The following is a 23,385-nucleotide window of genomic DNA, read 5'->3' as shown; positions in this document are numbered from 1 at the left end:
TTTTTTAATGCAGTTTTTTAGAGTAAGCTTTGCTTTCTTGGGAAAAATGATAATTTTATAAGAACATCTAAATCTCATTCTAGCTTTAGCAGTTGCATCAAGTAGTTATAAAATACTTTGTTTAGGTAAATTGGGGCACTGTTTATATGGGATGCTGTTTTATTTTAAAACTTCAGGAGTGTTTTTTTTTTTTTTTTTTAGAAGTTTGTATTTGATGTAAATATTAATCTTTGTTTTTTAGTAAATAAAAGAATAGCCCTTCAGATCTGTTTCAAAACACATACATGAATTGATACTGAAGAATTTTTACTTTTGTTTGAGTAGGTGGGAATAGCCCTGGATGTTTAAACACATGTGCATAATAAACCTGGAAATAAATGTATATTATATGCTAGGGCAATAATTTGATTCAGTTATGTTTCTTTGTCAGAGTAGTTCTAGTATATTATATAGTGAGGCCAAGACCATTAAGGAGAAGTAGCCAGAGGCTAAGGGTGTAATGCCTCTTCCATGGTAGTGTTTTTCAAATAGTGCATAATAAACCCTCAGGGACGTTTTTAAAAACGTAGGTTGTTCCCCTTAGGTCTCCAGCCTACAAATGGATTCGTTTCATGATAACAGTAGAATCTAATACATTCTCCATTGATCACATTTTTGGCTAAATTTAGTAATTTTCAACCTGTGCATCACATCTTTTCGAACTTAAAAAAAAAAATGTCTGAGTTCAATTCATCAAATATTTTTGATGCAGTGGGTCTGCGTTGGAGCCATGGAATCTGCATTTTAAGCATCTCTTCAGTCTCTTTATTTTCATTAGCAAAATAGAAGACAATTGGCTGTATCTTGAAATGAGATATAGTTGAAATATTGAAATAAGAATATTAGTAGTTGAATTTTTTATGGATCCTGGGAGTTTGAAGGGAGGGCTCAGAGCCAGTCAACATGGAGGATAGGATTCATACACTTAATGGAAGTACCCCAGCATTTTATGTGAATAGTGCTGTGTGGGATTTTGGTGTGACAACTTTTAGTTCAGCTTTCAGCCTATATATGGAGGAGGTATTGTCTCAAATGATGGATTAACTTTTTGTTTTTTAAGTATTTCATCTAGACTGGGGGTTGACGGACTGGGATAAGCCAGGCCAAATCTGAACATTGCCTGTTTTTGGAAAGTTTTATTGGAATACAGTTGTGTTTATATTTTGATTATGGCTGCTTTGTCCAAAAATGGTAGATTGACTAGTCATGACACACCTGTATGAGACTGTATCAAGACCCTTTGACCTGCTAAGCCTGAAATACATACTATCTGTTTCTTTGCCAAAAAAGTTTGCCCACCCCTGGTCTAGAGTCCAGTCTGAGAGTTGGGGGTAATCTATAAAAAGTGACTCGTCTTAACCAAACTCCAAAGAGTTTGTGAATTAAAATGCAAATTTATTAATTAATATGTTTTTTTCCAGTGTTTTTAGAAGGCTTATTGAACAGAGCACCTCATATCTTAGAATCAAGGTCCCTGAAGAATCCAAAGTAGTGTCCTGAAGGTTTATTGGTAGTCGTGGTTATAAATCAGAGCAGAAGTTACTGGAAGAACTGATAAAGCATCACTACCCCATAGCTGATTATCTTAGAGTTTTCAGATATTTTCTTAGTAGAGACATAAAGCATTGTTCTTTCATTTGTTAGGCTTTCTTGATCAGTACTGCCAAATTTGGCCTATTTAATCAGCCTTTTCTTTGTTAGTCTTCTTTCCTGCTTCTTGATTGGGCATTGTTTCTTTTCTCTGATTTGATTATGACCCAGTTTTCCCTGATGTGCCATGTACAAAATCAAAACAGAAGTTCTAGCCAGTAATAAAATTTCATTAATAGGTCCTGACACAGAGAACTGACCATAATCATTAATTACTAGCGAGTAGGTACAAATATATTTTCTGAAATGATTTTTGAATTTTTGAGAGAAGTTGCCGTTTTGTGGTTTCCACCTGGCCATTACTCCTCTTTTTATATAAATTTTTTAGCTCTAACAAGTGATTTAATTGTATTGCAGAAGAAGATTGTTTTTTGGAAGTCTAAACACCTGAAGCATTCAAACAAAGGACATACTTCACAAGGAGTGTTTATAGCATCTTTATTTTTCTGTGGATATGACCGAAGAATTATTTGCTGTAGGGTTTGGTGTCAGATTTAGGTTTGACTTGCTGGGTAGCTAAGTATATATACCTCTTGCTGTTCATAGTGGCAGTCCAGTTCCAGTGATTTAGACATGATGGTAAAGATCAGAATTGATTCTATCAGTTATATTGCAGTGATTTCCCATATAATGCTCTAGATGTAAACAGGTTTTTATTAATGTTTTCATTTATTTATTTACTAAAATAATTTAATGTGTTTCTTACAGTGAGCCAGGAACTTTTCTGGATATTTGGGATGGAGCCTAATTGGAATTAGATTTGTAGTCAAGTGAAAACAAAAATCTATAGGTGTTTACATTTGTAATGTTTACATGTACTTTGGAAGTCATCTTTAGGGATTTTGACAACTGAGAGTATTTGAATTGAAGATACGTATCAAATTTAACCAGCTATGGAAATCTTTGATCCTTTCACTTCTCTTTGAAACTTCTCAGGATTTTTTTTTAAAGACTTCATTTGTTTATTAGAGATCACAGTAGGCAGAGAGGCAGGCAGAGAGAGAGGAGGAAGTAGGCTCCCCGCAGAGCAGAGACCCTGATGTGGGGCTTGATCCTAGGATGCTGGGATCATGACCTGAGCCGAAGGCAGAGGCTTTAACCCACTGAGCCACCCTGGTGCCCCTTCTCGGGATTTTTTAATAGGGGAAAACATAATTTTTATTCTGATTGGGACAACTGAATATGGGTACTATTTAAATATGAGCACAATAAATTGCCCAACTGTGAATCATATTTAAAAGGTAATAATAATGTAGCAACTAAATATTGATTTAATCAACTGGAAGAACTACACTCAGAAGATGGAAAGAGAAAAATGGGGATTGGGTGCATATAAGAGAGCTAATTTCTTAAGCTAAATATTTAGATATCTAAAGTAAAAATGTCTTAAAAGAAAATAAAATTGTATAATTTAAAATATGGAGACAGGGTCTGTAAAGAACAAAGTGTTTTCCTCTGGGAGAAGGAATCAGGAGTAGATGGAAGTGTGACTGAGGACAGATCTTTTTAAAAATTATATCTTAAATTATGAATGTGTGCCTATAAAATTTTAATTAGCTTAATAAAAATATACATCTTAAAAAAATGAAGTTACTTTTTTATAGCAGGCAGAAAAACAGGCTGGCTCAGGCAAAGCAGGATGGATGATTGTCCCAATCATATAATTATAAATAATTGTTTTTTCATTCATATTTAAAAGACTTCCGAATAATTCCAAAGGGAAATGCTTATTGAGCCTTCCTTAAACTCTACACACACTTTATCAGAAGTCACTCTATTGTACTTAATTATTTCTGTGTCCAGTTAGATGATTAGTGTCCTTTTTTGTCTTACCTTCCATTAGAGTTTCAGAGAGGCTTATAATCAGAAAAATTTCTTTATCTCTTTCCTCCTGGAGAATGTACTCAGTGTATGCATAACCTTCTCTGACTATACACCTCAGCTGTATCCTTTTCAATATTCTTTTTTAATGCTTACCACATTACATTCTAATTATTTTCTGACTTTGTTACCAACTAATTTGCCTCTTTGAATTTTTTGAGTTTGAGAGTCTGTGTTTGTCATATTGTAGTTACTTAGACACGAATAGGGAGAATTAAATAGTTGTTTGATGTCCTGTTTTTCAAATACCAGTCCTCCTCAGTCAGACAATTTTCACTCTTCTTTTTGGGTCACAATACTTTGGTATTTATTGAATACTAATGTCTCAGATGTTAAGCCTTTGTAGTTTTGAAACATAGGTGGTGTTAAGACTATTGATATTTTTGTAGACTTCATAATGGAATCCCGTAACAGTAAATTTTTCAAAAATAGTCAAATAACAATTTTTTTGTTTGGTTTTCAGCACACCTAACTTTTCATTATTTGGATCCCACTTGAATATCCTATAAGAGCATTAGACTTACAGGAAGATTTAGAGGTTTCCATTTAATAAGAAAATTTGTTCACTGTTTTACTATTTCGGAACAGAGTGCTTGGGTACCTTGGAGGATACAGAAATGAATCAAGCTCAGGGTCAGGTCTTTGAGGATTAGGTGTAGAGTATCTACGTAAAAGTATACAGAGATACAGCTAAAAAGTTTTGAGAGTTAAGAGAAAGATTCTCTGCTAGGGAACGTGAAGAGTGCATTGAGTAGCCTTGGCACTGTTGTAGAGATTATTTTGGATTTTTTAAAAAAATATGAATGGTTTATTATTCCACTGTGTTGTAGATATACATCATGTCTTTTCATTTGAAATGGTCAGTTGTTCTCATGTTTGTTCAGAATGATAAGATCTTTCAGCTCATGTTTACCTTTCTGGAGGGATTGAGAAGAAGAAAGTCAAGATTGGCAAATAGAAATGTTAACTAAAGTAAACACTTTTTGAGATGTCACATATGTGTGATATAAATAATAAGATTTTTAGGTATTAAGTTGAATTAAAAAGATTCTAGGAAGACATAAAAATTCAACTTGTTACTTCTGCTTTGTGACTTAGCATTATATTTAGAGCCACCCTGAAATAGGAGTTGTTCTACAAGGTGATTGTGTAAAAAAAATTTTTTTTAGGTCAGCCTCCATCTAGTATCTTTTGTACTTTGTATTGAGGACATAAAGTTCTGCTAGTATCACCTGAAATGCTAGAGTTTTATATCAAATCTGACTAAATAAATGTGAATGTTAATATCTCTCTGTAGTTATTATCTAACTATTAGTGATGGGGTAGGAACTTGGGTTTGTGAATATGCTCTGCTGATGAAATGTTTTTATTTCTGTTTAAAATTTCAAGCAATTGAAAGTATATGGGTAAGTCTGCCTATATTTTGTCTTATGATATCCTGCGCTATATTGTACATCATGTTTCATGTTCTCTGTTTTCTGGTTGTAAATTTACCTTGTTTCTCACTAAGTAACTTCTTCATTTGGCCTATTACTGCTTCTTAAAATTCTGCTTTTAAACAATTGATATGCTTATTATAGTAGTTTCTCTTATAATTGTATATTTTAAATACTTGGATTTTATTTAGTTACCACTGAAATATTTTTAGAATTCTTATAAATGTACCTGTAGCTTTGAGTTATCTACTTAGGAAAAACATAATTTGTTAAAATTTCAGTGTTTCTGGCATACTGCTAAAATAATGTAATGCCTAATATCATTAACAGAAAGATTCCCCATTAAATATATACTTTAATTCTTTATACATCAGAACACATGTGCTTTTGTTTGTTCCTTCCACTGCTTTCTTCTGTTGATGGGGCCAGTTTGGCATTTCTTCTTATACAGTTTATATTAGTCCTTCTGTTTCATCTTTCCTATCATAGTCTGACCAGTCATGATAGTTGTTTTGACTTTGGTAAGGAAATGTACTAGTTAAGAGGTTATGGGTGAAGAAATGCGAACCAGTTACCAGTATTATGTGAGCTTTTTGATAGGACACTATTCAAAATACTGTGTTTGTGGCTGTAGCTGATACCATCGTGGTTGATTTCTTTAAGAGTTTAGGATAGAATAACCAAATCTGAATAAATATTTCTAATCAGTTTCAATTTTTAAAAGCATCTCTTTAAAGTTTGCCATAACAGTTGAAAGGTGATGGTGATAATGATAATTTTGAAAATGTCCCTTGGGTATATGATTAAAAATATTCTTAGTTGAATATGAATTTGTTTTAAAAATAATTTGTTTAAAATATTTATTCCCTTCCGTCTCTTGATACATGATGATTATATGTAATTATATTTAATTAATCTTCAGTTAGAAAACCACCCTAGTTATTAAAAAGCTGCAATTTCTGTATTTGACAGTGACACCAAGCATAATCTTTTAAAGGTACCCAAACCAGGCTTTAAAAATACATTGAGTGAGGGGCACCTGGGTGGCTCAGTGGGTTCAGCCTCTGCCTTCGGCTCAGGTCATGATCTCAGGGTCCTGGGATCGAGCTCTGCATTGGGCTTTTTGCTTGGCAGGGAGTCTACTTTCCTTCCTCTCTCTGCCTGACCCTCTGCTTAACTTGTGATCTCTCTCTGTCAAATAAATAAATAAAATCTTTTTTAAAAAAGTACATTGAGTGAATGTAGATTAAGAGGTTCTTGTCTTGATGTTAATGAATATAGTGAGCTAAGATGTCAGCCTTCCTACTTAAATTTGTTTCCTCTTACTTCTGATTTTAAATTTAACAAGTAACAAATCTTTATTATTCGTAACTAAAAGAAACATAAAAAATTTTTAATAGGGATGCCTGAATGGCTCAGTTGGTTTAGCATCTGCCTTCGTCTCAGGTCATGATCCCAGGGTCCTGGGATCGAGTTCCACATTGGGCTCTGTGCTCAGCGCGGAGCCTGCTTCTCTCTCTGCTTGCCGCTCCTCCTGCTTGTGCATGTGCGCTCCCTCTCTCTCTCTCTCTCTCTCTCTGACAGATAAATAAAATTTTTAATAGACTAATTTTTAGTTTTAGATTCATAGCAGAATTGAGCCGAAGATAGAGATTTCCCATATATCTCCTTCCGCCAACATGTATCCAGAGTCCTTCACTATCACAATGGAACATCATTATTGCCAAAAGAAAATAGTTTATGTTAGGGTTCACTTTGGTGTTGGGCAGTCGGTGGACTTTCAACAAATGTACCCGTTAAGAATCCTCTGCCCTCTGTCTCTTTATCCCCCTCTCCTTCCTAATCTTGGGGACCCACTGATTTCTGCTACTTTCATTATAGTTTTGCCTTTTCCAGAATGTCTTATAGTTGGAATCCTATGATATGTAGCCTTTTCATACTGACTTTTTGGTAATAAGCATTTTAAGGTTACTCTGTGTCTTTTCATGGCTTGATAGCTTGTTTATTTTTAGTGCTAAATAATGTCTCATTGTCTGGATGTACCAGTTTATCCATTCACCTACTGATGGACATCTTGATTGTTTCCAAGTTTTAGCAGTTACGAAAAAGCTGTTATAAACATCCATGTGCAGGTTTTTGTGTGGTCAGACAAGTTTTCAGCTCCTTTGTGTGAATACCAAGGAGTATAGTTGCTGGATTGTGTGTATGTAAGATTATCTTTAGTTTTGTAAGAAACTGTTAAATTGTCTTCCAAAGTGAATATGCCATTTATAATCCCTATCAGCAGTGAATGAGAATTCTTAATTCTCTACATCCTTGTCAGCACTATGTGTTGTCAGTATTTAGGATTTTGGTCATTCTAATTGGTGTGTTGTGGTATCTCATTGTTGTCTTAATTTGCAATTCCCTAATGATACATGGTGTAAAATTTCATTTTAACAGTTATAAAACTGAGGAACATTTTCCCAGATATCATGGAATGTATGTATTCAAATTGAGGGTAAAAAACCATCACAGATTGTATTTATTGAAAGATTGTCTTAGGTTGCTTAAAACATAATTCCCCCCTGCCCTGAGGTCTAGTAGTGAATAGTATGTTTTGGAAATTACTCTTTTTAACTACTTGAAGTAAAAATAAAAATGTTAAGCATTTTTGCTTAACATTCTCAAGCATTCTCTGTATCATTATGATTGAAAGTTTGCATGCTATTATTTGTATCAGTGGGAACATGTCTTCCCTTTTTAGTTTACAATTACTTCATTTCTATTAAGAAAAAATTACTTTGTTGATGCATATACCCTCCAGTATTAGAACTTTTTAAATGAGTGAATAATTTCTTGTCAAAGAGGCCTACCTTTTATTTTGAATTTTTTTCTTTATACCCATTTTCTTAATATTTCATGTAATTGATTTTTCTTTCATTTTTAATTTCCAAATACCCTGTTTGTTAGATAGTATTTCAGCTGCTAATCAAATTAAAGAGTAATGATCATGGTCATTAAAACTGCATTCATTCAAACAGGAATTTACATTACTCAGTGTCAGATTAATATATCTTTATCATTGATTGCAAAATGTTTTAGTTGATACTATGTTGAATCATTATGTAGTGTACTTTTCTAAACCCTAGGCATTCATATTCTACTTTTAGACTCACCTTTGTGTACCATGTGAATCCTTTAAATTTGGTTATCTAAAAAAAAGAAACTACAGTATCTTTAAGTTCACAGGTTGATATTTTGAGTATTAAGTATTAAAGGAAAAGATCCTATTCTACACAAAATAATGTGAAGTTCTTCACTGGTTTATTTACTTTACATTAGTGCAGATTTTCTGCTTTTATTTTCATGAATGAATACTGACTAGAACTTAAAAGCATTGGTTCTTAAACTGTTTGGTATTGAAATTTTTTTACACTATTAAAAATTAAGAGCTTTTGTTTTGTTTTGTTACAGCAGTGATTACCATATTAGATAAGAGAAAGTTGAAAGAAAATCGGTAGTACTGGGAGCACTGGCTTCACTTTACATGTTTGCAGATTTCCTTGACGTTCCACTTATATGTAGTGGGAAGAGTAGTATTGTTTTATTGTTTTGTAAATTTGCTTAATGTTTGGCTTTATAGAAATGGCTGGCTTCCCATATTTGCTTTTGCATTCCATCTGTTGCAGAATGCTCTTTTGATTAAAGTGCATGAAGAAAAACCAGCTTTACTTAGATAAGTAATTCGTAAAATGGAGACGAGTATATTTTAACCTTTTCAGAGAAGTGTACCTATTTTTGTCTTCATTGCATTACAATCTTTTGGGCTACCTTGACTGGATTATTTTTTTTTAACCTATGCACGATTTTTGTAACGTCATATACCAAACATTAGAAAAATACTGATCCATTAAGTTATGTGCATCTTCTAAATTTTAATACAGTTTATTACACAGAATTAAAAACAAATCACTAATCTTGTCAGAAAATGTCTGCCAAATGCTGTCCCAAAGTGGAACATTCCTGTGATACCTTTTGTTAGCCAAAAAATGGCATAAAATGAAGAAACAACTACTGTTAATATTCATATGAGAAATGAATATTTTGTGGAATTACAACTCTTAGGCCTCTCTGATAGACTTATTACACATCTTGCTACTGATCCACAGAATAAATCTAGATTAAGCACAGATGTTCACACACCGTTCAAAGCTATGACAGCTTGATGATGAGAGGCTAAGTATAGTTCCCAGGGAGGGTGCTTCATAGTACTTTTTGCTGCTCTAGATTTTTGCTGCTTCTAAAATTGCTTGCTACAAAACGCACTGAACTTTATGTTCACTTTTTGCCTTTTTCCATAGAAGTAAGAATCCCTTTTTGGTTAGCAAAAGCAGGTACTACAAATGTAGGTCTTTCGCAAAAGCCAAGTGGCATAATACTCCTTTAGAAAAACAAGGAATACCTGTACACAAGTTAGTAATCATAGTTTGTCAGATGCTATCTTATTCTGTTTACAACCCAATCATATGAATGTTTTTCTTGAAGAACCACCCTATTTCAGAATGAAGCAGAAGTGATTTATGTATATATCCTGTTTTGGATAGATTATTAGAAAGACATGCAGGGATTCAGTAAAAATAATTCTAACTGCTTCATCTACATATTCTAGTTGAAATTTTAAAATTAGTTGTTTGGGCAGACAACCTCTCCTCTGCTGTCCTGCCCGTTGCTCCCTTGCAACAATAATAGTTACTAGTGGGACACCTGGGTGGCTCAGTGGGTTAAAGCCTCTGCTTTCTGCTCAGGTCATGATCCCAGGGTCCTGGGATTGAGCCCCATATGGGGCTCTCTGCCCAGCGGGGAGCCTGCTTCCATTCCTGTCTCTTTGCCTGCCTCTCTTGCCTGCCTCTCTGCCTACTTGTGATCTCTGTCTGTCAAACAAATAAATAAAATCTTTAAAAAAAATAATAGTTACTAGTAAAAATTGAATATAAGTGCCTTAATTTTTGCTAAAATACCAAGATTTTTGCCTCCCAATTGCTTGTACACCATTCCTACATATGTTGATAGACTGAAAAGCCCAATTAGATTATAGTTTTATAATTGTGTTCTAATGTTTATTAAGACATGAAGCAGTTTTGAATTTGTGCATTTCCCGAAAGGGTCTTGTGGACTCAGTACTCTGCCCGCCAGGCTCTGAGAGCCATTGTTTTAATGAATGCTGCTTTGATGATGTGGTTCTGGAAATCAGTCATACTTTGCTTGCTTTTTTGGTCAGCTGTGAATTTAAGCATACTTCAATGACAAGCTCAGGAATACATATATATAATTCTTTTAATGGAAAGGCACAACTTGTGAATAAAAATAACTAAAAACCATGCCTTTTGTTGGGTTTTGTTGGAATCCTTGAAAAAAATGAAGGTGTTTTGTGAAGGTAGAAACTTAAATGAACTCTATTTTGGCAGAATTTTTATGTTAGTTCAACCTTGAGTAAATTATTTAACAGTGCTGTACCTCAGTTTTATGATCTCTAAAATAGGGTAATAGAAGACCTACTTGATAGAGTTGCTGTGAAGAGTAATTGAATTAATTGAATCATTTAAACCAAGTTTTCAGTTTTAATCATAGCTTTATTATCTTATTGCATAGTAATAAAGTATACTTACTGTGTAGTCTTTATCAAGATTTTGTTTACATGTAAGTTGTTTCATGTCAAATCGTGACTCTTAATTTTTGGTAAAGTAGTAAAGCATTAAAATTCGTATCCCAAAAATACCGTGTATTTTATGCACCAGTTCTAATTTCAGATATTAGAATTCATAGAAGTGAGGGTCTTGTGTAATGCCGTGTATTGCCTTTTGGGTGGGTACACAGTTAATAGTGAACTTTCTCCTTACCGTTTCTCCTAACTGATACTTGATAAATAAAGTTAAATGAGAAGTACTGTCTTAATTTTCATTGCTAACCTGTACCTTTAAATATAATCTCTGACCTTTGCATTTTACTAGAAGTATGTAGTACTGGATTTTTAGAAAATGACAGTAATCTTTTTTTTTTAATTTCTTTTCAGCGTAACAGTATTCATTGTTCTGGCGAAAATGACAGTAATCTTAAGATACGACTAGAAAGTTGAAAACTTCTTTTGCTCCTTTTAAATAGTTAAAAAATGATCTCTCATCTAATTATACTGTCTCTTTTTCTTAATCTTAATGTGTGAAGCTATATAAAACAGTACTCAGTAATTTTCTTTAAGGAAACATCAGTATTAAAGAAATTGAGTATATATGTATCTAATGAAAAATGCTGTATTATATGTATTTTAATGCAGTGATAGGCTACATTAGCATGGATTTTGTTAAGACATTCTGATTATTTCATTTAAAGACATTTTAGAACTGGAAAACCAGTTGTTTCTTTTTTAAAGATTTTTATTTTTAAGTGATTTCTACACTCAACGTGGGGCTCAAACCCACAACCCTGAGATGCAAGAGATGCGTGCTCTTCTGATGGAGCTAGTCAGATGCCCCTGGAACCAGTTTCTAATAGAGCTTCAGAAAGGAAATGTAATGGTCACTGTTGAATAGTTGATTTAAAAAACCTAAGTCTTGGGGTGCCTGACTGGCTCAGTCAGTAGAGCATGTGACTTTTGATCTTGGGGTTGTAAGTTAGAGCTCCATGCTGAGTGTAGAGATTACTTAATAAATAAATGCTTTTTAAAAATCCAAAATGTATTTGATATATTAATCTCTTCAGAATTCTATTAATGAAGAAAATAGAATAATAGAACAGTTTCTTTTTCAAAGTACTGAACTTTGTGAATAATAAAGCTAAACATTGTTATTCTGGAAAATTGTAGGTGCAGATGAAATTATCAGGAGATAATAAAAACTTTATCTCCCTTTTTGTTCCCACCAGTGAATCCTAGGCATCCAGTTAGGATGTCAGAATATTTAAGGGGGATTTGAAAATTGAAGTCTCAATTGAAAATTGAAGTCTCATACAATAAGATTATCTTAATTACTCTTTGTTAGGGGTTAGATATTGCATTCTTCATCTTTCATTGTTAAGGCAAATCCAAAACTAAAAGTTAAACCCTTGTTCACCTAAGATGTCATGGTCAAAAAATCATGCATTTTACTGTGGTGCTGAAATGGAACCAGCTTTTCCATAACAAGTATCTGCTATAAATAATACCTGGAAGGTTTTGGACATGCTGAAGCAGTCTGCATTTTATCAGGTTCTGGTGATGAGGAAATGACAGCTTGGTTTGATTTATTGATGATAGTGTTAAGTTTGATGATAAAGTAGTATTTTCCATACAATAGAAATCCATCCTATGAAATCGTCTAGTTGTTTTGCTAGTTAGTATCCATCACTAACCAAACGTTTTATGAGAAGAGACAAATTTTAGTTGTTGTAGGAAAGTTTAAAAAAAATAGCTTTGAGAAAATTTGGGATTTATGTTTTCTACATAATTGACAAATATTTCTTCCTGATGCTATGTAAGTGATTTATTTTTTTTTAACCACAGCTTTTTTAAAGGTTACATTTTGAGGCATGCCCATTAGCTTAGATAAGGGCAGTAGATCTGGGCTTATCTGCCATATACCATAGGCTTTTACTTCCTCTTTTTCCTAGTGTTTTACACTGGTATTTTGTATTCTTAAAGAATTTTAATCACATTTTAATAAAATTGCTTTCAAAAGAAAAGCACCTTTTTAAGATTTAGACATTTCTACTTTGTCTCAAAATGTGTTTTATGATTGCTACGTTTAACACACTGGTCTGATAATGGAAAAAATCATAATAGTGCAAGTTTGAATTACAGAATTGGGGTAATTTCACCTAGAGATTTCATTGAAGTTAATTCTGTATAACTACTGTTAATATATGAGTTAATAAATGAGTTTTTAGAAGGAGTTGAATTTTACTGAAATTTAAAAGTTGTCATTTGCATGACCTTTTGTATCACAGTTAACCTCGAGAGCATTTTGTTTCAGAACTTGCTGACTGTGTAATAACACTTATTTAGATTTCCAAGTAAAACACTTGTTCAAATAAAGGAAGCAGTGTTAGGTTGAACTTTTAATAATCGTGTGTTGTGGAGACTTTTCATGGCAAATCTTTAGGTCCTGGGTGAAAAACAGTGCTCAAATATTTGAACAAAAATGCAAAGGTGTATTAACAATGAAAATTGTCTATATAACTTTATTTTTGGCTTAGTACGCCATAGCTGTTTGTTTTGGATGTTTGAATACATTTGAATATAAAAGGGGTAGTGGTCATTTTTGTTTTAAGACAAAATTTCCTCGTGGAAGGAAAAAAATAATGGGCCCTGGTGGTTATTAATACTAGATTTTTGTTTTTTTGGAGTCTAAGCATATGTCTTTGCTCTCTTGAACATTAAAAACATTCTGTGATAGATTTTATGTAATTTGACACATTGATAATCTAGTAGTATAAACTGAGTGCTCTAAGCACTGTGGCATACCAGACCTGGAAGACTGAAGTTTCTTTTCAGTGTTCTTATTAAGTAAGTCATGTGGAAAATTTTAATTTTTTAATGGAAAGTGATGTCCCAATTTATTCTTTTCTTTTTGGTTTTAGATGGGAAATGTAAAGTCATAAGATCGATAGGTTGACTGTGACAACTATGCTTACTTACAGAGAGAACAGGAAATGAGAATGGGTGATATGGGTCCCCGTGGAACAATAAACATGGGAGGTAGGGATTTGAAGCAAAAGCCTTCTGTAACTTGTAATTCTTTGGGGAATTGTACATGCTGTTTATGGTATCTACATATCAGTAGCAAACTAAAATTTGGAACCAGCGCTTATAATGGTGAAATTTCTTATATTAAGTTGAAAAAATACAAGTATATTAAAACTAATATGCTAAGGAAGAATTTTGTTTCATTGAAGGCTAAAAGGTATATTATGTTTTAATAGACTTAATGAAAAATAGACTCTGATAAAACCTGAAACCTGTTCAGTCATTCCATGGTGTAATATATCTATGTTGCATCTTTAAAAAATCAAATTTCATGCTTTCAAATTGGCTCTTTTTACCTTTCTTAGAAATTTTGATAGTTGCTGAATTTGTAGGGTTTTTAAACTTCTTGAGAGTATTTTATAAATTTTTATTGGTAAGGTAATGTTTTGTGTATTAGTTATTTTTATTTATTTTACTGAATGTTTAGCTTATTTTGCCCTCACCTACCATATTGTGCACAAAAGTGCACTGTTCAGAGGCATCTGTGACATGTCAAGAAAATTAGATATGTCTTATGCATCTGGGCTGATGCATATCTTTAGAGATTATGTAAAGTTTTGAAGAAAGTACCTACATTAGCTTGTCCACTATTGAGGGAAGCAGTAGATTTGAAATGTCATACACTTAAAAATTAGATAAATTTTTAAAATACTTGTTTCATATTGTCCCACAGAAGCTGTCACAAAATTAAAATCTTTACATAACTCAAAGTATACATATTGTAGAGATTACATTACCATTAGCATGTAGTACTTAGGATATATAGTGTATGGAGTAAAAAAAAAAAGTAATATGTGGGATGAACATTTTCTGTGATCTACCTTTTTTCCTCTGATTTCTCGTGCAGTTTATTTGCTACTTTCAATCAGATCATCTGAAATTGTTCATTGCTATATATTTTGTCATTTTTCTTACCTACCAGTAAGAAGTTACTAAGCATTTCTGATATACAAAGGAAGCATGATACATGACCCTTACCTATAAAGATCTTAATTTGAAATTAGTTATGGATACATAAATTAATTGGTGAACAAAGAATACATAAGTTCTGTAGGTACAGTTGTAGGACATAAGTTATAGAGACACAGTTGAATATCTGGTAATGTACAAGTACTTCAGTATTATTATGTCTTTTAAAAGTAAGTTGTAGAATAGTGTATAATATAATACAGATAGTTTATTTAAGCGTTATAAATGTGAGGTTATGGATTGGAGGTACTTTAAAATGCCATTATAATTATTAGACTGTCATTAACATTAGAAGCAGCTGAAATATTTCTGATGTTGCTGAGACCTTGGAAGCATTCTAATTGACTTTTAGCAACTTTATCAGAAGAATAATGAGAGTGTATACCTTTAGTTTCCTTAATTAGTTAGGAATTTAAGAGAACTAAAATTTTTTATGGCATTTTATTTCATTAGAGAACCATATTACAATTGAGCACTTTCTCAACTCCCCTTAAGTCCAGTCCATTTAATTTTCTCCAATGTACATTTTATTCAATCCGAGACCTTGTCCTGATGGCTTACTAGAGTTATGAATCATTATCATGCAGTTGAATGCCACTGTTGAATCAGTAAATTGTCATATTCTTATCAAATTACATTGATAGAATGTGGCAAAAGATCTTCTGGTGTATCACCAGTGTACTGCCAAGTAAAACATAGATTATAAAACTGTTTTCAGGGGACCAGATAATTCTAACATTTCTTAGATCTTTAAATTTGCTTTAAGTGAAGTAATTAAAGTAAATAAAAAGTAAATAAAAAGTAATTAAAGTAAAGTGATAGAAATCTTAATTACTAGAAATAAGACTCTAATTACTGATAGTTGGAAATGTTATTTTTGATTTATTATACCCATAGTTGTATAGTTATATTTGAATCTTGCAATTTAAGTGTAAAAACTATATTTTATTAAAAAGAGAAGAAAATCCTAATCCTTGATCTGTTCTTTTTAGGGAAAGTTAAGATTCCTTATAGATAGTGTCTCCATTCTTCCTCATTTCCATGTGGGACATGTCATGGAATTCTAGTAAAAATTTTTATTTATAGCTATGCTAAGGGAATAGAAATATTCTTGGATAGTTACAATATTCAGTTTGTTAGCAGGGACATTTTGGGATTAAGGAAAATAATTTCATCTCATGAAGTGGCTAAGTTCCCAAGGATTGGGTTGAGAGTGGTAGTCTGTATATTGCCAGGGACTGGTAGGGAGTAAGAAAGACTTTTTCCTTCCAGTTGCTCCCTGGGCTCAGTCTTATGTAGAAGTCAGCTGCATTTGGTCCTAGATAGAGTTCTGGGTTTGAATGAAAGTATCAATCTCCTGTTATAATGTGTTTTTGAGAAATTGAGTTCTGAGGGTTATAAAATTGACCTATAGAACGAAACACTAGAAGAGAACTCTAAGTTGGAGTTTGTCTGTTACGAATTTTTAATGAAATAAAGTATGAATACTTTTAAAAATAAAATTCAAAGAAGATTTGTTAAAATGTTGTATTTGAAACCATTATAAATACAATATTTCAGCTCAAACACTATTGGAATTAACATGAGGTTGGGTGGATATCTTTTTGATGGAAAAATTTGAAGTATATACGATTATCCCCATTTCTATAATTTTTAGTATGTCGAAAAAATTCAGATAGCTCTGTTAATGTTTATATTTGCTTTTAAAAAATAAGCGTTGTCATGATGGCGCTTTTCAGTGGTTCTGCTTAGATTGCCTATTGCTGTAATGTTTCAAGTTAAAAAATAGTACCTCCTATAATTTTGGAATATGTTCAGTAACTTACATTAAAGTCAAGAGGTTAGTTTTAGTGAACTTTATATACCTACTTATAGTTTCCAAGTGCTAATCCTTGGCTGTTAATTTAAACTGGTATAATATAGTTACCATTGTAAGAGAGTAGTTTCTTAAAAAAGCAGACTATAACAAGTAATACTCATTTTTTAAAAAAACTTTGAAGCTTTGACAGTCTCAAATATCCTACAATAACTGATAGTTCTCTCATTTGTTTTATATACATTTGATTTTGGGTTGAAAATTCTGTAGTGTAGGTAATGCTCTATTATGGAGTAGATAAAATTAGGTGCCCTGTTCTCAAAGAAGGAAGTGATTTTGATAATAGTTGTTATATAGTTTGCATAAGTATTGTTAAGTTTTTAATGTTTACTAAACTAAGATAGGACAGCTCTAAGTATAGATTGTTTTGCGTAGATGCATTTAGCCCAGCACCTGCTGGTAACCAAGGTCCTCCTCCAATGATGGGTATGAATATGAACAACAGAGGAACTATACCTGGCCCACCAATGGGTCCTGGTCCTGCCATGGGACCAGAAGGAGCTGCAAATATGGGAACTCCAATGATGCCAGATAATGGAGCAGTGGTAATGTATCATAAACATTATTTTGATTATATTCAGTAATACATATTTTTCTGCCCCAAAGGTAACTTCACACTTAACATAATTTGGCATCATTTGTCTTGGCAGTAAAGGTCACGATGCAGTGAAGGAAACGTAATTTTGTGAAGTTCTATATTGACTTATGAGAGGCAATTTTTATATATAACAAGAGTTAATTTACCATTCTTGGCGCGCTTTTGTACTCAAGTATATGGCAGATACATATTAATTACAGTTATTTTTATATTGCTTTTAGTGTGTATCCACCTCTTAGTATTCACTGTAAAGGCCAAGTATTTTAAGATTGTGTTCTTTTCCTGTGTGGACTCCTTACCTTTGGTGGGGAATGAAACTCCAGTATGTGTGAAAACAGGTTTTAGTAAACACTTTTAACGAAAAGATCACTTACGATTAATTTCAGGGAACTTTTTTAAACTATAAAATAATGTATATTAAAATTTTAACGTGTATTTTCAGTTTACATTTTGCAGTCTTACAGAATTACTCATTTTGTATTTGTTACAAAATTTAAAAAGCATACAGTTTATTTCTTGGTTTGACAGTGTGAAGATATCTTTGTTTGGGTCAAATAATTATAAAAGCAAAATTTTTCAGTAGTTCTTATTTTATTTGAATATCAGTAGCAAGACTCGTAACTTCTCTCATTTTCCTTGAAGTCTATCACTGTTTAAATGAGGCTCTTGGCAGAACATTTTCTCATTTGGTTTTGTTAATGGTTGTTCTAAATAATATTCAGAAAAGGAAGATTGGTTGATTGTATGTTTTGAAAAGGCAGTTTAGTTTTGGAATTACACAGCAGATGTTAAGGCGTCATTGCTGCTAAGAAAGAAAAAGCACTGCCAATTAAATTCAGACATGCCATCAAATATAAATCCATACTGTTTCAGAGATGTTAAAAGTGAATGTGCATCTTAGAATGGATGGATACAGTGTTTCATCATTTTTAAAACTTAATTACTTTAATGCAGTCTTTTAAAAATTTGGAAAAATTAGACATGCCAGCAGTTTTTTTTTTAATGAGTGTTTATGTACAGAGATAAAAAGGCAGTGCCATTAGTATCTATGATTAGATGGCACATGATATAATTAGTGTACTTGTTTCCTTCTTTGGAGGCTTTATATTATAGTAAAATGTTGAAAAGCTAAGTAAAAACTTTTACTACTTTGGTTAAGTTTTTCTGTAGCATATAATCAATCATCTGTAGTAACTTAAGAGTAATATTAACTGGCCCATTTTCCCACCCCTCTCCCTGAAATTGTGACCTTTATTTGAATATCACCCTTGGGCTTTTTCACAGTGACATTTTACTACTGCATGTAGGGATTTCTGGTCATCCTTTGAGATTAACGTATATTGTTATTGTAAAGTTTTCCAAAGCATAAGTTTCAGATATTTATTTAATTGTGCTATTAGTAGTACATATTAGTAAACTGTCAGGTTTTAAAAACTGTATCTGTTTTCCCATTAATAGTCTTTCTGGAAAAACACCTCAAAGGTTTTAATGCTGAAATTTAACTCTTTGTTTTTGTACTAGTACTTTTTTTTGTTAAAAGCATTACTGTTGAAATTTTTTAAATGTTTATTTTTTCAATGTGATGCTGCTCCCCAGTTTTACCTCTTTGATTTTCAAAAAAAAAATATTTTTTATTACACAGCACAGTATAAGCTTTTAAGAAAAAGAGAGATCAGAACAGTGTTGTAATACTGATTAGGTTTAAATGGCACTCACTTACTTCTTAAAATCAGTTCTTTTTTTCATGAAATTGGGGCATAGCATTAGCAATTGTAACTCTTCAGATGCTTTTTTTTTTTTTTTTTTTAACGTAGTAACTAATTAAATTGCTCCTTTCTTCCTTCTATGTGTGATCCTGATTCTGCTGGACTTTCTGCTGAACTTCATGACACCACCACTTGGGATTTTGCCAATTTTTCTTGTCACTTACATTTGGCGTGTTCCAAATGGACTTCATATTTATTATGTGGTATTATAGCACAATGATAGATTTCCTCAAGGACCATCATCTCAGATGGGATCACCTATGGGGAGTAGAACAGGTTCTGAAACCCCTCAAGCACCAATGAGTGGTGTAGGTCCTGTTAGTGGTGGTCCTGGTGGTTTTGGTAGAGGAAGCCAAGGGGGCAACTTTGAAGGCCCTAATAAGCGTCGTAGATATTAAACATTATTTCATTCCTGGCTACTAAGAGAAAAAAACCTCAGTGGTATGCCTTTACACTTTTACTTGTTACCTGGAAGAAATGGTTTTATTGTTAATGTATGTAGACTTTAAAGTTTTTTTTTGTAAAACTTGAGGTTTTTGTATTTTTCTTTATTCATACATAACCTTTGTAGATTAGAATGGTAATGATGATGCTCATCATTGTGAATGTTAAAATGTGTTTGTGACTTTAGCTAAATATACATATGCCATAGAACTGTGAAGTCTGTGTAGTTACTTAATCTTAATAAAGAAATCATTTTGGATAATTTACAAATGTTATTAGTAGTATTCTCTCATAGTTTTACTAAACTTTGCTGTAACAGTAATACTTTGGTTGCTTTAATTAATCCCAATGATTTAAAAATGAAAATGATTTTCTCTTTTTTAGTTTTTGCAAGTAGCACTGAAGATAGAAGCTTAGTGAACAAGCTAATGTCAGTAAGGGGTGGATAAAAATAGTACGTTGGGGAGGGATGTGGGAATGGGTTTACATTTGTATAAAACCATGATGTTCTTTCTGTGAAATCAGAGTTGCTGTCTACATTTCATATAGATTCTGAATATTCAAATATTCTGAGAAGGAATATTAAGGATATCTTTGTCCTGTGCTGATTTTTTCAAATAAACCTTTTGAATCTTGGAAAAAAAAACTGTTTGGAGGCAAATCTCTTTTGCTTTTAAAATTATGCCTATTTGTAATCTTATCTGCCATTATTTGGTGTCCGTATCTAGATCTTACCCTTTTAATTTTCTTTTAAAATAAAAAAATACTGTTAGGTTGGATTTTAAAAGAGGATTTGGTGTGGTTTAGAATTGGGTATTTCTTGAGAATGTTTACAGAAGTATTAAAGATGGATTAACTTTGTGGTGTTGTAAATATCATCCTATAGTTAAGTCCAGTAAACTTGTCTGACAGGCCAGTTGTGTTTGTTTCCAAGGAATACAGTTCAAGTGGTGATTTAAAAAAGAAAAAATTAATTTGAGAATGGCTGAGATCATTGGATCAGATTAGTTCCCTCTACTGTCAAATAGGTATTTTGAAGTTTGATTTTCGGTACTAGGAATAAACTGATTTTTAATCCCATTATAATTGTTATTCTAAAACAAAGTCCTTGTTATATTTAAACTTTTGTATGTTAGCCATGTTTAATTTAAAATTATGTTTAAGGAATTATATATTTACATTAAGCCACAAATCTGATGCATCAGCTATTGATTATAACAGTTATTTCTCACATTTTAGTGTGTTACTGTATCATGCTTTTAGCATTTTTATGAAAACTATTCTGTTTTGAAATGAACAGTATGTAAAAATTAACTTGTTTTTGCATGGTATTTGTTTATGCTGGAAGGCATACTTTGTAAAAAAATAAATTCAGTTAATTTAAAATCTTGCATAAAAGCAGTTGTGAAGCAAAATTGAGATGCATTCTTTTGTAACATTTTTCTTTTGTACTGTTTCACATATTTTTTAAACACAGCTGTATGGATAGAATTATTTTCTAAAATTTGCAGTATTCATAGGCTTTTGTTTTTTGGCAAATACTTGAAAACACGATTTGGAAGTTGTAAGTAATAGTCAAAAAAGATTGTTCTCATCACATTTTCCACATGTATGATGAGTTGACAGGGAGTGGAATTTAATTAGTTGCAGTGTAGGGAGTTTTAACATTAACTATAATTTTTAAATGATACCTATTGCACCTAAATATACCTTTCCCATCATCTTTATTTTTATTCATATAATCCCAGGTTTGCTAGCTTTGTATTTTGCTTCAAAACTGAATTAAGAGTGGGAAAGACTTGATCCTTTGATGTTAATACCAAGCTGTCTTTGGCCAAGGCTGTGAAATTCTGTAACATTGATTCAAGAACATTTGAAAGCCAGTACACAAAGAGATGTCCTTATCTCCTGAACGTTCTAGTGTCCGGCTCAACTCTGGCTCCAAGAATAAAGTTCTACACAGCTTTTTCCCTGCATCAAGAAAACCTTTGTTCCAGTATTTACCAAGTTTACCCTGGGAACAGTCAGCTTCTGAGTGACAGTCAAGTGGAACATCTGTGAATCCCCAGTTACTCAGTTTTTAGTGTTTTTGTATGAACAACTTTGTGGCTGGTTCAGTCAGTACTTTTTCTTGTGAATTAGTATACAGACTGAGGAAGATATTTGAATATCATTTGCTTAAAAGCAGTAGATATAAAAATAAATAATATTAGCTTTTCTAAATAAGTGTGAACTTGTCATATGCTACCATAATTTTCCATAAAAAGCTAATATGAAACAATCTTAGAATTTCACAGTATCATGTTTCTTTCTGTGTCATAATTTACTGAATTAAAAGTCTGTAGGATTTAGATTTCATATGCTATTATTATGTAAGTAATGTATATAAAATAAACACCCATTTTTCTAATTATTTTGTCAAAATTTACCCATTTTTTGTTTGCTTTGAAGATAAATAAATTGTTTTTCTTCTTGCCAGATCTAGTTTTTTTGTTTTGTTTTGTTTCTTTGTTTTTTGACAGACCTAGTTTTTAAAGAACTTTTGGTTCGTCCAGATTTCAGAAAACCCAATTTGTTATTCCTTGAAATTTTGGATTTTTCTTTTTAAAATGAGTACTGAGCACTCAGTGAAAGAAATTATTTAACCCAACGGTATCCATAATATTAGAGGAAAAAATAACCTGTTTTCTCCAGAATTGCTATTTAATATAAGAAATAGAAATCATCAACAAGGACATTAATGGAATGTTAGATCTTGTCTCTCAAGTACTAATTGAAGTTACATCTTCACATTTTATTCAAAACATACTTGTTGAACATTTCAGTAACTTGGTATTTAAAAGTAAAGTCTATACTAATTACTAAGTAATTAGTGTGAATGATTAATGGTCACTAATTAATATTTGGGGGTTTGGTTGCTAATTACAGCCAAGATTCTGAATTAGAAAAAGATACGTGTGTGATTGAAATAAGTGTGTGATTGAAAAAAAAAAGTCTTGTGAATGTGATGTTTATGTTTAAACCTTTTTTAAAACTTTTGAAATTTAGTGTCAAATGGGACTATAAGAAATAAAAGGGATATATTTTTTTTTGCAAAAACAGGAAATTTTCTGGGGAATATTGTGGTATTTAAATGTTTTGTGTGTGTTGTTGTGTTATAATATCTCATAATATGTTAAAATATGTTCCTGAAATATAAGAAAGTGCTAATGATTTGAAAGACTATTTTCAAAAATAAGTTCGTGAACACCCACATATCTGACTCCTAAATTAAGCAATTGTAAGTATGTTCCTGTGATTACTTCATTGATAGATGCTTGTTGACATGGACTTATTTGGGACAGGGTGGAGGGAAGAGGTGGAAACTACTTCAAAGTAAGTAGCAAGTCCATCACTTAAGTTAAATAGGCCCGTTTGGGTTTATTTCATCCTAAATAAATGATGATTAAATACATCGAGAGTAGTGGCATACTTTCAAGAGCATTATTACCTTTCCTGCACCCTTCAGAACCAAATTTCTAAAAACAGGAAACAATTTTTGTGTGCTCACTTTACATAATTGTTGTTCACAGTTGTGTAAAATGAAACACACAAAGCTTCCCAGTTGAGTGTGGACTAGTAATTTTTAGAACATCACTCTGGGGATATTATATATATATTTTTTAGTATCTGATCTTAAATTTTTTTAATAGTGTCTGATTGAACTCTGTTTATGTATTATATATTGTATTTTTTTTATTTGTCAAAAGCACTGTCTTCTACATGTAGAAAAGCCATCTTGAAATTTTGTTTTCTTGATTACTGAAAAACTATTAATAGTTGAAGTTTGAATCTTAAAAGACTGAATATTTAAAGGCAGAACCAGAATGTCGTTACCTTGGGAATATTACTTCTTGTCTTTTTCTATAAAACCATGTTTAGATTATAATTATCTTTAGGGATTCCTTTTGGTTGATACTTATTATTTGATT

General features: G+C 32.1%; 1 protein-coding gene across 1 annotated transcript in view; it reads left to right on the top strand.

Moving 5' to 3' along the window:
• Positions 1–21,894, top strand: part of PSPC1 (paraspeckle component 1) — a 79,329-nt gene extending 57,435 nt beyond the window's left edge. Inside the window, exons 7-9 of the mRNA XM_059377710.1 lie at positions 13,656–13,713; positions 16,982–17,151; positions 19,183–21,894. Coding sequence (XP_059233693.1) covers positions 13,656–13,713; positions 16,982–17,151; positions 19,183–19,368 — 414 coding nt within the window. The 3' untranslated portion in view covers positions 19,369–21,894. The remainder of the gene's footprint in view (positions 1–13,655; positions 13,714–16,981; positions 17,152–19,182) is intronic.
• Positions 21,895–23,385: the final 1,491 nt, after the last annotated feature.

This window comes from Mustela nigripes, chromosome 15 (genome assembly GCF_022355385.1).
Source record: "Mustela nigripes isolate SB6536 chromosome 15, MUSNIG.SB6536, whole genome shotgun sequence".
NCBI lineage: Eukaryota > Metazoa > Chordata > Mammalia > Carnivora > Mustelidae > Mustela > Mustela nigripes.
The sequence above is the reverse complement of the archived record's forward strand: the minus strand, read 5'-3'. Positions and strand labels throughout refer to the sequence as shown.